The following is a 16,171-nucleotide window of genomic DNA, read 5'->3' as shown; positions in this document are numbered from 1 at the left end:
TGAACCTTAAGTGTGCAGACCCTACGAGTTCGAGAACTATGCAGACATGACCCGAGACACTCCTCGGTCAATATCCAATAGCGGGACCTGAATGTCCATATTGGATCCTACATATTCTACGAAGATCTTATTGGTTGAACCTCTGTGTCAAGGATTCATATAATCCCGTATAACATTCCTTTTGTCCTTCGGTATGTTACTTGCCCGAGATTTGATCATCGGTATCTCTATACCTATTTCAATCTCGTTACCGGCAAGTCTCTTTACTCGTTCCGTTATACAAGATCCCGTGACTTGCACTTGAATCACATTGCTTGCAAGGCTTATATGTGATGTTGTATTACCGAGTGGGCCCCGAGATACCTCTCCGTCACACGGAGTGACAAATCCCAGTCTTGATCCATGCTAACTCAACGAACATCTTCGGAGATACCTGTAGAGCACCTTTATAGTCACCAAGTAACGTTGTGACGTTTGATACACACAAGGTATTCCTCCGGTGTCACTGAGTTACATGATCTCATGGTCATAGGAATGAATACTTGACATGCAGAAAACAATAGCAACAAAATGTCACGATCACATGCTACGTTTATAATTTGGGTCTTGTCCATCACATCATTTTCCTAATGATGTGATTCAGTTATCAAGTGACAACACTTGCATATGGTCAGAAAACCTTAACCATACCATATGACTTGTGACTTCTTTCTTTCTTTAATGATTTCAGACATACTTTATGTAATTATTATTTTATTTATATGGAAAATGTTCAGCTTTCCACCTTGTCTGTCCATTATCCACAAATTATAGCCTATGCCAATTTCAAGCCAAGTACGAAAGTGGGGGAGAATTAGATTACCTAAGCATTTTTATCTCTTCTTAACGCTGCTTGATTTGGTCATGATAATACCACATATATCATGATTTTTTTTATTATACATAGGGTATGGAAACCTGGCTGAACATGTTGAATTACAATATGCTTATGAACATACATGCCTCATTATGATCCTAAAAAGTAGGGCCGATATCTGTATGCGGAGGTTGGAAGTTCTTTCTATTATCTGAAAAATTATTCATGAACTGAACTGTTGTCTGCCGAAATGTATCGGTGGACTGTGAGTTACGGACTCTTGTTTCATGGCACTGTGTGACACTCCCAACCGAAAGGAAGATTGTGTAACAGACAATTCGTGATTAACAATAGTCAATTTCGTCAGAAAAAGTTGAGGGAACAGAAAAGTGCTCATCTATGCTACTAATAAACAAGCAAACAAGAATTTCACAACGCACGCCCCATAAAACGCCCCACAACACACACCAACCAATCAGCACCTCACGACTGGGTGGACTTAGCAATTAGCATTGGTTCACCATACTCCACCGCAGAGGAGAATACCAAACTCCACCCGCATCCTGCACATGTCTTCCGTGATTAGCGCCCACATCCTTTTAACCTCCGTCACCACCAGCACCATATCCTGCCTGCACGCCGACCTCGTCGAAGTGCACCAAAACGTCGCACCATCGTCGTCGCCATTGCCGACGGGGCACGTTCTACCAGCAGTTCGTCGTTGGGATGATGCTGGTGGCCAAGGAGTTCGGGGCGCTGTCGCCGCCGGGCGCGGTGGTGGAGGCGGCGCAGCGGAGGTGGGCCCCGCCGTCCACGGCGAGGGTTTCGCCGAGGGGCGGGTCGCCTATCGCGGTGGGGGACCTGTGGCTGCGGACGCGGGGAGGGGGGACGGGCCCGGGAGTGCGAGCCAGCGCGGGAGCCACGAGAGCGACATGGACCTGACCATGCTCGTCACCGACTTCCTCGAGGGCGGCGGCGGAGGAGGCGGGGACTCGCGTGGCAGCAGCGACGGAGAGCCCGGTGGCCTTCACGACCTCGCCCACCTCGCCGACGAGATCTCGGTATGAACCTCGCGCCTCTATCCCGTTCCCCGTCTCCTCTTCTCTGCCCTCCTCTGCTCTGTTCGTGTTGATTTTGCGTTTTGGCTTTGGGGCCAAGGTTTGGTTTCCCTCAAAATTGTGCTCAATTCATTAACCAGGCAGGTTGGTTAGGTGGTTGGATGCAGCTCCATGAAACTACCCAATTATTAGCGCTTCCCAATACGCATGTTAGTTGTAACTGGACAAATCATGTATAACACCATGCTTGTGCCCTTATTCCTGGAGTATTTACAGCTGTATTCTTTGGGCGTTCATTGCTCAATCAAGTGAGTCTATTCTCTCTTTTTTGACAGCAATTTAAACCTGTCAATAGGGGGAAATATGGCCATGATCCTTTCACTTTTATTTGGTTTGAGGAGAAATGAGTAGTAAGTATTCAGACTAAATTGTTTTCTGTTCTACACATAGATGCATGTGCGACAATTAGCTGCAGCAACTATTGTTCTTTTTCTTTTGCAGTTCAGATGTACGTCCATACGTGCTAAACAGTTAAGTAGATTTAATCTGCAGTCTAACAATACTTTTGTTAATAGTTGCCAACTAAAAGATGATCTACTTGTGCCAAAAGTGAGGATGCAGATATCATGAGTTCATATTGTACAAAATTATTTTTTGTAAGCAATATTCTTTTTTTATTATTATTTAATATTTTCATATTGATAATAGCTCCTGAATTGATGTTTGATTACCTCTCCCCTTTGGAGAACCATCAAATTTTCATGCATGAACAATAGCCATGTGCTTTTATTTTTAGGCATAAGGACTCTAAAATGGATGAAGGAGGAGCTAAAGTTCAATAGCGTACAACAGGCATGTTGTGTATAAAGTTTGCAAGGAACCGTGTTCATTTCTTACACTTAAATATCTTAGCTAGCACAACTATTTTATATCACAATACTTAATGGAATCACTTTTCTTAGCACTTCCATGATTTTCATTATGTGAATTTGATTACTATGATGCTAGGTAACTTGACTATTCGGTATCTGTATTTGACATCTGCATCGAATAATTTTATTTCTAAAGTATAGTTTGAAGTTTAATTACACATAGGGTGGGTCACTCCGGTTACCATGGAAACTCAAGTATTTTGCGTTTGCAGTTTGCGATCTTTTTCCCCTATAGCGTCGTGATATACCTCAGTTGTCATCTAAATATAGTAACTGCTATGGTTATTACTAAGGACAAGATTGATATGTATTCAGAAATGTATCATTTATATTTCTATCATTTTGTGCAATTGCTTTCTCAGTTTAATTGCATCTCTAAATACTCATGTGAATGTAGAGAAGTTTGGCCTCAAACAAGATAGAATCGCAGTATGAAGAGTTTACAGTGAAACATGAAAATTAGGACTACTAACCATAAAGAGGAAGATTGGCAAGGAGATTAGAAGTCCATGCATCAAACACAATCAGATATAGACATCCTCAAAAGGCTTAGGTAAGTACTTGTCCTCTGAATAGACCTGGATAAAAATGAACCGTTTGTTCAATTGATATTATGTTTTTCTAATGATTGGTCCAGAAAACAGGATTATTAATAATGGGGAGAAGCGCGGGTTCCTATCATCGTTGAGGATGCGGAAGTCTCAGTTTCACTATGCACTGACACGGGTACCGAGTGCATCCGCAACAGGCGGGGACATGAGAGTCGTGCCGTAGTCGGCGAGGATGTGGGTGCCGCCGCCATTTCGGTTGCTCCATAGAACTAACACTTTTTATATTGCATACTTTACATGTTTCAGATTATACAGTTTATAATTTTTAGAACTGAAAGTTAGATTTCGATTGTTATCTTCACATTAATTCAATATGTTGTCCACTTTAGATCTGTTCTTTCAGATTTCCACTTTTTTCTTTTACCTTAACCCAAGAGAACTTCCTGAAATCTTTACCATAGTTTTGTGATTTTTAAATGGGTTAGATTTCTTTTTGGTCTGATTGAACCTTACATAACATAGTAAAATGATGAGTAATAGGGTTTGTATTAAACATGACATTTCGAGAGGCAGAGATCATCATGCTATAGTATTCTATCATTTTTTCGAAATTTCTAGAATATGAATTCAGAATTCAATATTCATATTAAATTTAATAGGCTGCTTTGATCAAGACGTGCGTTGCACGGGTATGTTTACTAGTGGCTGTCTAAACAATCAAGTTTAGGCCGAATATTCATTCAGCAAATGCAAAATTAGTAAAGAGGGGTAGATCTCGTTCACCACATATAACTGGTTCATCTTCTAAGGAATGTTTTGCCTGCCAAATAAAATTTTCTTTAAGACGAGGAAATCAGCTTGATCCTCAAATTCCTGCAAGAGCGTAATTCTGAAGTCAGTAGCAAAAAAAACACACAAATAGAACATGCAAGAGCTATATAGAAGGATTTACAAAATCCATGGTACTACATCCGTACGCTTACGACTGGACATTAGAGTTTCCGTAACGCTGAGATGCAGCGGCACACAGACATGAACGGACAGAAAGGATGCGTAGTTTAAATAGACCGTTTATAACCAAACTGTTTAAACTTATAACCAACTATATTCATACTGGTTTCTCCACATACCCAAATCAAAACCAAACTAAAAAAAGCTCACCTCAGTAAAACCTAAACCAATTAAACCCAAAGTAATAACCGAACGTTGCACCGGATTTTTTAATAACCATTCCCAGGTTTAGGTGCGCTCATGACGCAAAAGAGCAGCCGGAATTTGTTGCTGGCCGCGCAGGCGGCGGCCGCTTCCACACTTCCCGCGAAAGGCGTTCCGTGAATTTTCAGCGAACGCATTGCCCCAATCTCTCCCTCCTCAATCCCCCCATCGAGTGCATCGCCCAATCGACCACACGGAGGAGCGGGGCACACCTCTAGAGTTTTCTGGGTATCACCTCGCAGGTTCGCACCCAGCATCTCCGTCTCGCCGACCCCAATTCGGCGTGAGGTAGAGGAAGGGCCGAAGATGGGACAGTGACCGAGGCAGCCCCCTCGTCGCCCTGAATTATCCGGGAACGGTTCATGTCTTGGCCGTGGAGAGTGGAATTGAGGCCGGGGGAGAGGGACGGGAAGGGTTGATCGGCCGACGCAGGGGCCAACATCGCCTCGAACTATCCGGAGGCGGCGGGTGTCGTGTCGGAGAAAGGAATCGGAGCCGAGGGGGAGGCATCTTCTCTGTCCAGATGAAGAGAACGATAGATCGGGGAGTTTTTTTCTACTAAAACAAGATGGACGCTTCGTTCGCCGAAGCTCGTGGCTGAAATGGGCTGGCCTACAGCCCAGTTAACCACAGAACGTCGTTCTGACCTGTGGAGCAGCTACCCATAGGACAGTAGGCCCAGTTTTTGGCACTTATGGAGCAGTTCGTTCTATACACCGATCCAACGACCCGAAACAACTGAATCGTGAAAACGGACGGCTAAAAACGTGAATCGCTGGGAAGGCTCGCTTTAGGTTCAGTTTTACTGTCCTAAATTGGCTTTTGAAATTCGAATTCCACACAACAACTAATTCTTCATGGTTGATTACTTTGTATCCTTCTTGCTCTAAAAATGACATGAAAGTTCAAAAGTAAACTCAATGGCATTTGACCGAACACATATCAAGCATGGTGTCTATCATGCACATCGTCGACACGGGGTGGAGGGTACCTGGTTGCGCACAGTTCTGTGTAGACAGTGTCGTAGTAAAGGCAAGCGGGCTCATGGATGGTTGTTGCACACGTTCGATAATGTTTGGATGGCGGCTAGAGAGGTGCATCGGCAGCAGCGAAAGAGGCTTTGAATGGGCGGGGGTGTCAGGGTCCTACATGGCAGCGGTACCGGACTCCCGCAAAGCCCCCTCCCCCTTCAGTTTGTACGAAAGACATGTTCTAATTGGTTGACGGATCGATACACGTCGGCGTTAGATGGGGAAAAAACGGCTGGGCCGTTCGTTGCCAACGGTTTGAAGGTTCGTGTTGAAGATGCTTGAGGTTGATTTGAGTTGTCCATAAACTAAAGTGCCGTCTGTACAAGGCTTTGAAGATGCAATGCTCAGTCTGGTACGTTGGTGGGACATAAAATAGAGGAGTTGCCGCAGTTTTTGTCGCGCGCGTTGTTGAGTTTCGGTTAAGTACGGTGGAGCGTTTGTGACTTGGGCGCGCTCTCATTCAGTAATCTTTGATGAACGCTCTCATTCAGTAAATTATTATAAACATGGAAACACATTGGCCGCAACGAAATGTTTGTGCATATCAGCTTTACTTAACCGCGGGCGCTCTCCGTAAATTCAGACATGGCAGGAGCGGACGTGCGACGGCACGTAAGTCGCAAAGTATAAAATATCCACGACGCTCCATCAAGGCCACTATAAACCCAAACACCATACGCAATAGCCATCACAACTCAAGATACAGAGCTAGCTCACGTACCATCCAAGTTGCTAGGCACGCTTGAACCCAGCCATGGCAAGCCGAGCTCTCACTCCCTTCCAGCTCACCGCCACCCTATTCGTGGCGCTCCTCGCCACGTGCCATGCCGGCAGCATCGCCGTGTACTGGGGCCAGAACGACGGCGAGGCGTCGCTGGCCGAGACGTGTGCGTCCGGGAACTACAAGTTCGTCATCCTCGCTTTCCTCCCCAAGTTCGGCAAGGGCCAGACACCGGAGCTGAACCTTGCCAGCCACTGCGACCCTTCGTCGGGTGGCTGCAGAAGCCAAAGCAAGGACATCAAAGCGTGCCAGCGACGCGGCGTGAAAGTCCTGCTCTCCATCGGCGGTGGCGACGGGAGCTACGGCCTCTCGTCCCCCGGCGACGCGCGGCAGGTTGCCATGTATCTCTGGAACAACTACCTAGGCGGCGCGTCGTCATCCGGCCCCCTTGGCGATGTCGTGCTCGATGGCATCGACTTCGACATCGAGCTCGGCAGCGCCAAGTTCTGGAACAACCTCGCCAGGTAAGCTCGAGCAACTAGCTCACACCAGTGCTCCGTTCGAAGTCGAAGTCGTTGATCGTGTATTGAGGTGTACGTGCTCATGTATATTGGCGTCATGTGCACAGGGACCTCAAGGACTTGGGTAAAAACGGAGGCAATACCGTGTTGCTGAGCGCGGCGCCGCAGTGCCCGTTCCCCGACGAGTGGGACGGCGGTGCGATCAGCACGGGACTGTTTGACTTTGTTTGGGTGCAGTTCTACAACAACGAGGAATGCCAGTTCAGTGCGGGGCGTAAGGCATTCATGGACGCATGGAAGAAGTGGGAGTCGGTGCCGGCGGGGAAGATCTTTCTGGGGCTGCCGGCCTCCAAGGACGCGGCGGGCACCGGGTTCATCCCTGCCAGCGAGCTCACTTCGCGTGTGTTGCCACTCATCAAAGGCTCTCCAAAGTACGGCGGTGTCATGTTGTGGTCCAAGTTCTATGACGACCGCACGGGCTACAGCTCCGCCATCAAGAGCGACGTGTGATTTTCGTTGCTATATGTTCGTCCCCGATGATGTTGTATGTGGGTATTTGTGTATTATAGGTTGTTTGGCCTGTTTATGTTTGTAGTTGTATATCTTTTATGTGTGTGTGTGTATTCTCTGTGATGACTCCGAATTGTTACTCGGAGTGTAAGCCCGGTGTGTATCACTATTTCAGAACAATAAACACACACAACAGTTTGTAAAATGATGATTTACGTTCGCTCCGAAACTGTTATGGCTAGCACACTTTTTATTTCTATCTTTTTAGAAAAGGAAAAACCTGTTGACCCATGCATTTTCTTTCTTCTATTCAAAGTGCCTTCGCATCGATTGTTGCACACACATCATTTTTATTGTGAATACTGCTTTGACCGGATAGGAACACCGCTACCTTAGGAGTCTCTCGTTTTCTCGTTTAGGTGTGTGTCTGCTGTGTTTGATATCGGGAGTATCTAGTGTTTGGTCTCGTGGATCGACAATTCCCAACCCGATGAATTGTCTTCCACCGATTCAATCTACTTGGCGGTTGTAGTGTCTATCTTAGAGCATGGTTAGAGCATGATTAATAAAGCAGTCGGTTGTTGGCTATAGTACCCTGCCAAGTCATCTAAGCATTCGCTCATATAATGGGTTAGCTATAAGGGGAGGGCGGGAGGTGGGGCGCAGGGGATCGAGAGGAAGAAGGAAGCGCCGGCTCTAGCGCTCGTACGGGTTGTAAATGGGCTATATTCTCTCGTACGGTGCGTGGTAGCCGGACGACAGATCAAGTGCCCGCTTCGCTCTCTTTCCTCTTTTCTCTCTCTTCCACATAGGATTTTTGTGATATGGCATATGCTATAGCCAACTGACTAGGCCTTATTAGAGTTGCTCTTATGGTGGCACCGATGTTGGTCGGTGGTCCCCCCAGTCCCATCCTTTTGTGCTTTTAGCCATCTTCCTCGGCAATCCGATGATGAAAGCACTATAACTTGCAAAGGGCATTTCTCATGGCATAATGCCTTTTGCATAATTAGGTCCAAACCTCTTGAGAAAAAGGGATTCATGTGGACAATCAAACCCCTTGAGAAAGTCATTTCATCTGATGTAGAATCGGTGTCTTACAATCTCTTCATCCGAGACTTCCAAGGAATATCGAGATGTGAACTACGGAGAATGAGACAGAGATTTTGGAGGATTTTATTGTAACTTTTTTTTAATCAAAGGCTCTTGTGTGTGCTTGTTTTGTATGTTTGGTCCATTATAGAGTTCCTATTCAATCAATAAATACAAGAATTTGAAGAAAAATGTGCCTTTTCTTTTAACTTCTGCCTTTCTTTAGCAATCTCATTAGTTTCTTCCAATTTTCCCGAACAATTGCACATGAAGCTCCGATTTTTTCCTTCTTCTATGGGTACTCTTACTAAATATCTTTTCATGCGAGTAGCACTCTGAAATCAATATGAATTAGTATTGTGCGTTGATCACATGTAGAAATGATATATTTCAGTGGGGCTCTCTTTAGCAGTAAATATTGTCAGTGCGCGGCCGTTCCTTGTTCATACTACGTAATTTTCAGTATATAATGTCCAAAACTTCCAATCATGTCCTTTATGATATCAGCCTCAATTATTCAGTTGCCGGTGCACTTACATTATCCAATATATAGTTATAGCCAGGCTGAATTCGGATGAGTACACATAACCACCCAATCCATTCGGCCTATTATCTAATTCGCAGTCCACTGGTGTTACTAAAATGTTCAATCAGTCATCTAGCTAGGGCCATCCCTGAAAGTTGTTAATCGTCGTGTATAGCCGTATAAGTTTGGGGGTTTTCGGCCTACCCTCTGGAGCAGTTCCGAGGATGTGCGAGTCACATGGCGTTGTTTTGTTCAACGACCGGGCTTGCCCACTATGCAGTACAGGTTGAATGCCTAAATAGTTGAATTAATTAATTCTTTTGATTGAAAAGGAGGGTAACCTCGGACATCTGCATTAGGATGATGCATGTAGACATATATTATTAATAATGTAAAATTTAGCAACTGAACACTATCAATCCAGAAATAAAACGAAAAACAAACCCTGGTGCCACATACCTCGCAAGAGTACCTCTCCGAGATAGCCACTAATCCCCATGATATAAGAATAAACGAAAAATATACAATTCCTAGGCCATGCCATTAAGAATGAATTACCACTCGAGCGCTGATGATGGCGAGTCTACCAGAAGGTTGAACTCCCGATTCTCATCTCCAAAAACAAGTTCCAATCCATCACCTTTAAAAAGGGCGACAACATAGTATGATTAAAGATGTTGTGTTTCCACCGAAGTGCATAAACTCGTCGTTGAAGCCATCTATATCATCTGTCCTTATTCGTCTACTGACACCTTAATAGCCGGATACCTCTATAGAAGACAACAGAAGACAAAGACGTCCCATACCTCTTGTCTTCCACTATTGTCGCACCACATTCGATCCGACAACAACCGGCTAAACATGACACCTTCGCTAGAGCCAGCGTGCATCACCTGTCGGTAGCAAGCATGACTTGACATCTCCATATAAGACGCCGTGCATAGCATCCGTCGATAGCACATGCACCGGTGCCTTCACCTGTCGGCGACATGCATCGCCCGACAACTCGGAATAAGGCACATGTGTCACCTGTCGAGCCGCATCGAACCCGATCTGTTGATGGAAGGGGTGTCCCATATCGCCACCAGCCTCAGAAGGCCATCACCACATCGAGATCCAGACTCTGAATCGCCCACACGATCCCGGTGCCCGCCACCGTTGATGAAGACGGGTCGCCGCCCCGATTTCGGGAGCTACATGGAGTACCCTCTGTCGCGCCACTCGTTGTCCTCGCCCATACGACAGCAACCGCCGCCGCGAACCAGCATCACGTGTCGTCGACACTGAAGGAAGCTCCAGCCGCCACGTACATCCTGCGATGTCCACGGTTGCGGTATCCCAAGATCTGTCGTCACCGGCTCCGCTATGAGGAACCACGATCTGGCACGCCATCCCCGTCGGAGAGGACACTATCGCCGCCATGTTCGGTTCCAGGCCAAAGTCGTCGTTGCGTCCGCCAAGACCGCATCCGGGCTGGACGCCGCCATCGGCCACGCCCAGCCCCGCCTACATCCTCTGGGCATCTGACCCTGCATCACGACAAACGCCTCTAGTAGGAGCCACCGCGCCGCCATGGATCGAGGAAAAGGCCGCACCTCCATGGATCTGGCGCCCTCGTCGTTGTATAGTCTCGGAAGGAAGAGCAGGCATCCGCATCCGTCGTTGAACGCCCCAGCGCTCTCCCCCGATTGCGGTGAAGGTGCCCCCCCCCCCCCACACACACACAGAGCGATCGCCCTGGAGGGGCGAGCGACGAGGGGTACCTCTCGCTTTGATAATGTAGTTGAATTGATAATGTAAACACTTTTAGGGCCATTAAGTTGTTTTTCTTCAGTTCATTGGGTTCCACCACATTGAGTTGATAAATATAGACACTATATGCGTCACAATGCACAACTGACAAGGACGGAAGGAGATCAACACGATTCAGACGGAACGATATGGGTATCCACTCAGCTCCGCCATCTTGCCCGTGATACAGGAGACAACAGTGAGCCGCCTCTGAGACTTCAAACTTCCAAGCAGATAAGTTTAGTACAGTATAACAAATTTGGTCATACTCGCGCGTATTTGTGGAAAGATGTGGATGCAGCGGCATTGCGGCAGTGTTAGAGCATCTCCAACGACAACGCAAAAAATCCGCGCCCAATAAATTTTTTAGCGTGCCACTGTAGCAGTTTTGAAGCGCGGGGACCGGAGCATCTCCAACAGACGCGCGTTAGTGCAGCGTCCAATCCAGTCCGATCCAGCGGTCCCATCTGCAGCGGCTCAGAGTTTGCTGCGCGCGTAAGCCAGCGCACCAAATATGCTTCGCGCGATAGCGTTTTTGAGCGCGCGCCCAAATTTTTTTAGCGCGCGCAGTGTTTTGCAGCTTCTGCTGGAGCAGTCCGGCGCCTAAAAAACGGATCTTTTAGCGCGCGGAGCAGTTTTTGGTCGCTTGTTGGAGATGCTCTTAGAGCATCTCCAACAGCGGCGCAAAAAGGCGCGCGCGCTAAACATGCATTTTACCGCGCGCGGGACAGATTGGCGCGCTCCAGCGGCGGCGGGAAAACCGCGCGTGCGGGAGCTCGCGTGCCATTTTTGCGGCGCCGCGTCCCGCGCGCCTATAAAAGGCAGCGCGCTGCCGCTCCCTCGCGCCACCGCTCCGCGTGCTCTCTCTCCCTCTGCCTCTCGCGCCGCCACCGCTCCAGCGCGCCGCCCCCGCCGCGCCGCCGTTCTGCTTCGGGCTACCGCGGCGTCCGCTAGCGCCCCAACGGCGGGTTCTACGCCGAGATATGCTCCGACGATCTCCGGCTTAGCCTCGGAACCTACGACACGACGCTCGAGGCCGCCCGTGCGTTCGACGCGGCGGCGTGGCGCCTAGGCAGGCCGCGCCTCCAAATGAACTTCCCGGACGTCCACACGCTCCAGCAGGCGTTAGACCTCGCCCCGCCGCCTCGTCTAAACTCCGCACAAGACCGTGCGGAGCACACTGCGCTGCAGCGCCGCCTCCTCGTCGCACAGGAGGACGAGCGGGTCATGGCGGAGTGGCGCCGGCGCCACCCGGAGGACGTCGCCTACGAGCAGGAATATTGGGAAAGGCGCCGCGAGGAGGACACGCGCCGACGCCGCGACGCCGCGAGGAGCGGTTGGACAAGCGTCGTCGGAAGGCATTGGCGTGTGCGCAGACCGACCTCGTCAATGCAGGCGGGAGGTCCTTCTTCACTGAAGAAGATGAGCGTTGGTTTGACATCTGGCTGTCAACCTCTGACGACACCAACGAAGATGATGATGGTGCAGATGACTGGAGCGACTGGGATTAGTTTTTTTGTTTTCGAACTATCTAGCACCGAACTATCTATCTATGTTTTCGAACTACCTATCTAGTTGCAATCTATGTAAAATAACTTTGTATCCTTTTTATTTAATGCAATCTATTTATTAAAAAATGTTGTGCGCGCGCTGCATTTTTAGACACTGCTGGAGCGACGCGCGCGCTGCATTATAACGCGGCTGTTGGAGCCAACGCCTATCCCCGCGCTAAACCAGCCGAAGCGTGTGCGGCAAACGCCTTTTTTAGACGCGGCGCATAGCGAGCGCGCGCGGTAAACGTCTTTTTTAGACAGGGCGCATAGCGCGGCTGTTGAAGATGATCGGGCTCTCACGCACCGAAGAAACTCCATAAGAAAACAGGAAGAATGGTCGTCGCGCCGCGAGAGATGGACGCAATTGGGCGCGAGATTGGTGGATGCTGCTCTCAAAACGACGACCAGATCACACGGGTCAAAGGTCAACCACTGCCGACAGTGATCAGCTTGCACCGTCATGCTCCCACTGCCAACGGCCCTGATTGTGACGATAATTAAGCCCCCGGATGCCCGCGCCACTCATTCTCCTATCTTCATCCAGAGGTGCATGCCCGGTCAACTTGCGACGGCGAGCAGCCTAACAAATGGTGACCCGTGGAACGAATCAACGAAGCTACGGCGCCGCTGCCTCCGCGCACCTCGCCGGGCTCTGCTATATATACAACACGGACCAAGAACCTTCTCCAGCATCATACTACTAGCTCCATTCCAGCTTCCAAGGGAACAAAGATGGCGAGCAAACTGTTTCCGGCAATGCTGTTGCTCGCCGCGGTGACAATGGCCGGACTGGCCGGCGGAGCGCGCGCGGGCGGCATCGCGATCTACTGGGGCCAGAACGGCAACGAGGGCACGCTGGCTCAGGCGTGCGCGACGGGGAACTACAAGTTCGTCAACGTGGCCTTCCTCTTCACCTTCGGCAGGGGCCAGAAGCCGCTGCTGAACCTGGCCGGCCACTGCGACCCGGCGACCAGCGGATCGTGCACCTTCGTGGGCGCCGACGTCAAGTCCTGCCAGAGCCGCGGCATCAAGGTCCTGCTCTCCATCGGCGGCGGCGTCGGCAGCTACGGCCTCTCCTCCGCCGACGACGCCAAGGAGGTCGCCAAGTACCTCTGGGAGAACTACCTCGGCGGCACGTCGGCGTCGAGGCCCCTCGGCGACGCCGTGCTCGACGGCGTCGACTTCGACATCGAGAGCGGCGGGAGCGCGCACTGGGACGACCTGGCGCGGGAGCTCAAGAAGTACTCGGGGAAGGAGAGCGCCTACAAGCCGGTGTACCTGGCGGCTGCGCCGCAGTGCCCATTCCCGGACGCGATGCTCGGCGGGCTCGGCGGCGCGCTCGGTACGGGGCTGTTCGACTACGTGTGGGTGCAGTTCTACAACAACCCGCCGTGCCAGTACACCAAGGCCGGCGGGGCGGGCAACCTGGCCAGCGCGTGGCAGAAGTGGGCGTCGATACCGGCGCGGCAGGTGTTCCTGGGGCTCCCGGCGGCGCCCGCGGCCGCCGGCAGCGGGTTCGTGGAGCCCAGCGACCTGTTGTCCGAGGTGCTGCCGGTGGTGCAGAAGTCGCCGAAGTACGGCGGGATCATGCTCTGGTCGAGGTTCTTCGATGGGCAGACTGGGTTCAGCGATAAGGTGAAGTCCAGCGTGTGAGCTGATAATTGTTAACTGCGCCAGTCAGGAGCATGTCCGATTAACATGCCGACGTGCGAATACTGCGTATGTTGACCTGTAAAATTGTATCTTATCCAGAAACACAATAAGATGGCAGAATTGTATGACATCATTTGAGATTTTATTTTTATTCCATTTCCGTCTTCTTTAATGCTTTTGCGTGTACTACACTATTACTCAATTCATTCCTAAATATGAGTTTTTAAAAAAATCTTATTAAAAGACTATATACAAAACAAAATTAATAAATTTATATTCTAAAATATGTCTATATACATGGTATGTAGTTCCCTAGTGAAACATTAAAAAGACGTATATTTAGAAACGAAGAGAGTACTTCAGAACGATTTTATTTATTTTTTTGGTTTTTATGAGAATGAGTGTGCTAGAGTTACCCGGTTAAATACTCTAAACGCTCTTATTTATTTGCAGAGGGACTATTGTTTTGGTGAATGCAACAATCTTCCCCCACATAGTGGCTATGTAGAACACCAGTTGCCGTTCCACATTCCAGAACCATCAAGAGGCAACAAAGAAGATGAACTCAAATTATCAAGGATGTAGAGTTTATGCTCCCAAGTTCAAATGAGCGTGGTGAACAGTAAATTGAAAAATCTCAATCTTTTGTGCGACAAACATTGACGAAAGTTTTAAGTGCGTGTAAAAATTCGAATTGAAATGACATTCCTACATGGTGTGGCAAAGATAACAAAATCGATATTGTGTCATTTCAAGCCTAATTTTTACATGCACTTATAAGGCGACTGTTACGGATCAGCCGGTTGATCTTAGAGCATCTCCAACAGCAGCGCAAAACAAGCGTCGCGCCCAAAAATATGCCTTTTAAGCACGCGCGCGACGCGGCGGAAAACTCCAGCGGGCGCGTAAAAACCGCGCGCGCTAAAACAAGTTGGGCGCGCTGTCCATCGTCTTATCCCGCGCTGGTAATTTGGAGCGCCCACTTCCGCGCGCGGCACACTCGAGCGCGCGCGCGAACTCTCTCTCTTTCTTCCTCCTTCGCACCGCGCGCGCCGGCGCCAGCAACCCTGCCACCATGGACGCGCAGACCGGCACCCCGCTCACCCCGCTGTACAGCCGCGAGCCCCCCCCCCCCCCCGCCGCCGAAAACCCTAGCGCGGCGAGCGTTGGCGCCGCCACCACCGGAGCTCCGCCGACCGTCGGCCTCGCGCGCAGCCTCTTCTTGCCGCCGCGGATGACCAATTATGTCTTGAACTTTGTTGGATAAACTTGTATTTTGAACTTGGTTTGCATTTTGAACTTGGTTGGATGAACTTGTGGGCATGACTTTTATTCATCAACTTGTTTGTGTTAAATTTCACATGTTCATTGCATTTTGATGAATGTTTCAAACTTATTTTGTGTCCAAATGCTATATATTTGCGCGTTGCTGGAGCGGCGCGCGCTGCATTTTAGCGCGGCTGTTGGAGCCAGCGCTGCGCGACGCGCCAAACCAGACGATGGGCGTGCGGCAAACATGTTTTTTGGGCGCGGCGCGAAGCGCGGCTGTTGGAGATGCTCTTAAGACAAGATCAGTCGCCTGCCGAGCCGTCTGATTAGACGCACATAATCTTCTAGATCAAAAGCAAACACAACCCTTGTCTTCTTCCTTCCGCATCCAGGACTGCAAAAAAAAATCATCATTCACCTCATGCTTTCTTCTCTAATCCCCATCTACCTCATGCTTTCTTCTCTAATCCTCATTCACCTGATGCAGAGCAACAACGCAGCAACCACCGATGGCACGTTGCGTCAGTGACCTCGTGTCACCGGAGCCGCCGGCGGGCGCTTCATAGCAGCTCCAAGAGCCATCGTCTACCGCTGCATTGCACTACCGGGAGCCACCGGGGCGGCGACAAAAGCTTGGATGCAACACCGACGACGCCCACGAGAAGCTTCATTGACGCCCCAACGAAGCTTCATTGGAGTTCCGATGAAGCTTCATTGACGCCCAGCGAAGCTTCATTGCAGCGTTACCTGCTGCGATGCAACTCTGCCGTCGGCCATGGCGGCAGCTCGAAGCTCTCTACTGCTGCAACGCAGCTTCATCGTCGTCGTGCAGCAACGTCCTCATACCAATGCCTGTTGAAGCGCAGCTCTGCCGCCGGCCATGGCAGCAGCT

The 16,171-nt window shown here is 49.5% G+C and overlaps 2 protein-coding genes across 2 annotated transcripts; both read left to right on the top strand.

Moving 5' to 3' along the window:
* Nucleotides 1-6,302: 6,302 nt before the first annotated feature.
* Nucleotides 6,303-7,600, top strand: LOC123440503 (acidic endochitinase-like). Its single transcript, XM_045117067.1, has 2 exons — nucleotides 6,303-6,888; nucleotides 6,993-7,600. The coding sequence occupies exons 1-2, from the start codon at nucleotides 6,398-6,400 to the stop codon at nucleotides 7,393-7,395; spliced, it is 894 nt and encodes a 297-aa protein (XP_044973002.1). The 5' UTR covers nucleotides 6,303-6,397; the 3' UTR covers nucleotides 7,396-7,600.
* A 5,333-nt stretch (nucleotides 7,601-12,933) lies between these two features.
* LOC123444830 (acidic endochitinase-like) lies at nucleotides 12,934-14,138 on the top strand. Its single transcript, XM_045121686.1, has one exon. The coding sequence runs from the start codon at nucleotides 13,090-13,092 to the stop codon at nucleotides 14,008-14,010; it is 921 nt and encodes a 306-aa protein (XP_044977621.1). The 5' UTR covers nucleotides 12,934-13,089; the 3' UTR covers nucleotides 14,011-14,138.
* The last annotated feature ends 2,033 nt before the right edge of the window (nucleotides 14,139-16,171 follow it).

This window comes from Hordeum vulgare, chromosome 3H (genome assembly GCF_904849725.1).
Source record: "Hordeum vulgare subsp. vulgare chromosome 3H, MorexV3_pseudomolecules_assembly, whole genome shotgun sequence".
Taxonomy (NCBI): domain Eukaryota; kingdom Viridiplantae; phylum Streptophyta; class Magnoliopsida; order Poales; family Poaceae; genus Hordeum; species Hordeum vulgare.
Note: the sequence above shows the minus strand (reverse complement) of the source record. Positions and strands in the feature narration are given on the sequence as shown.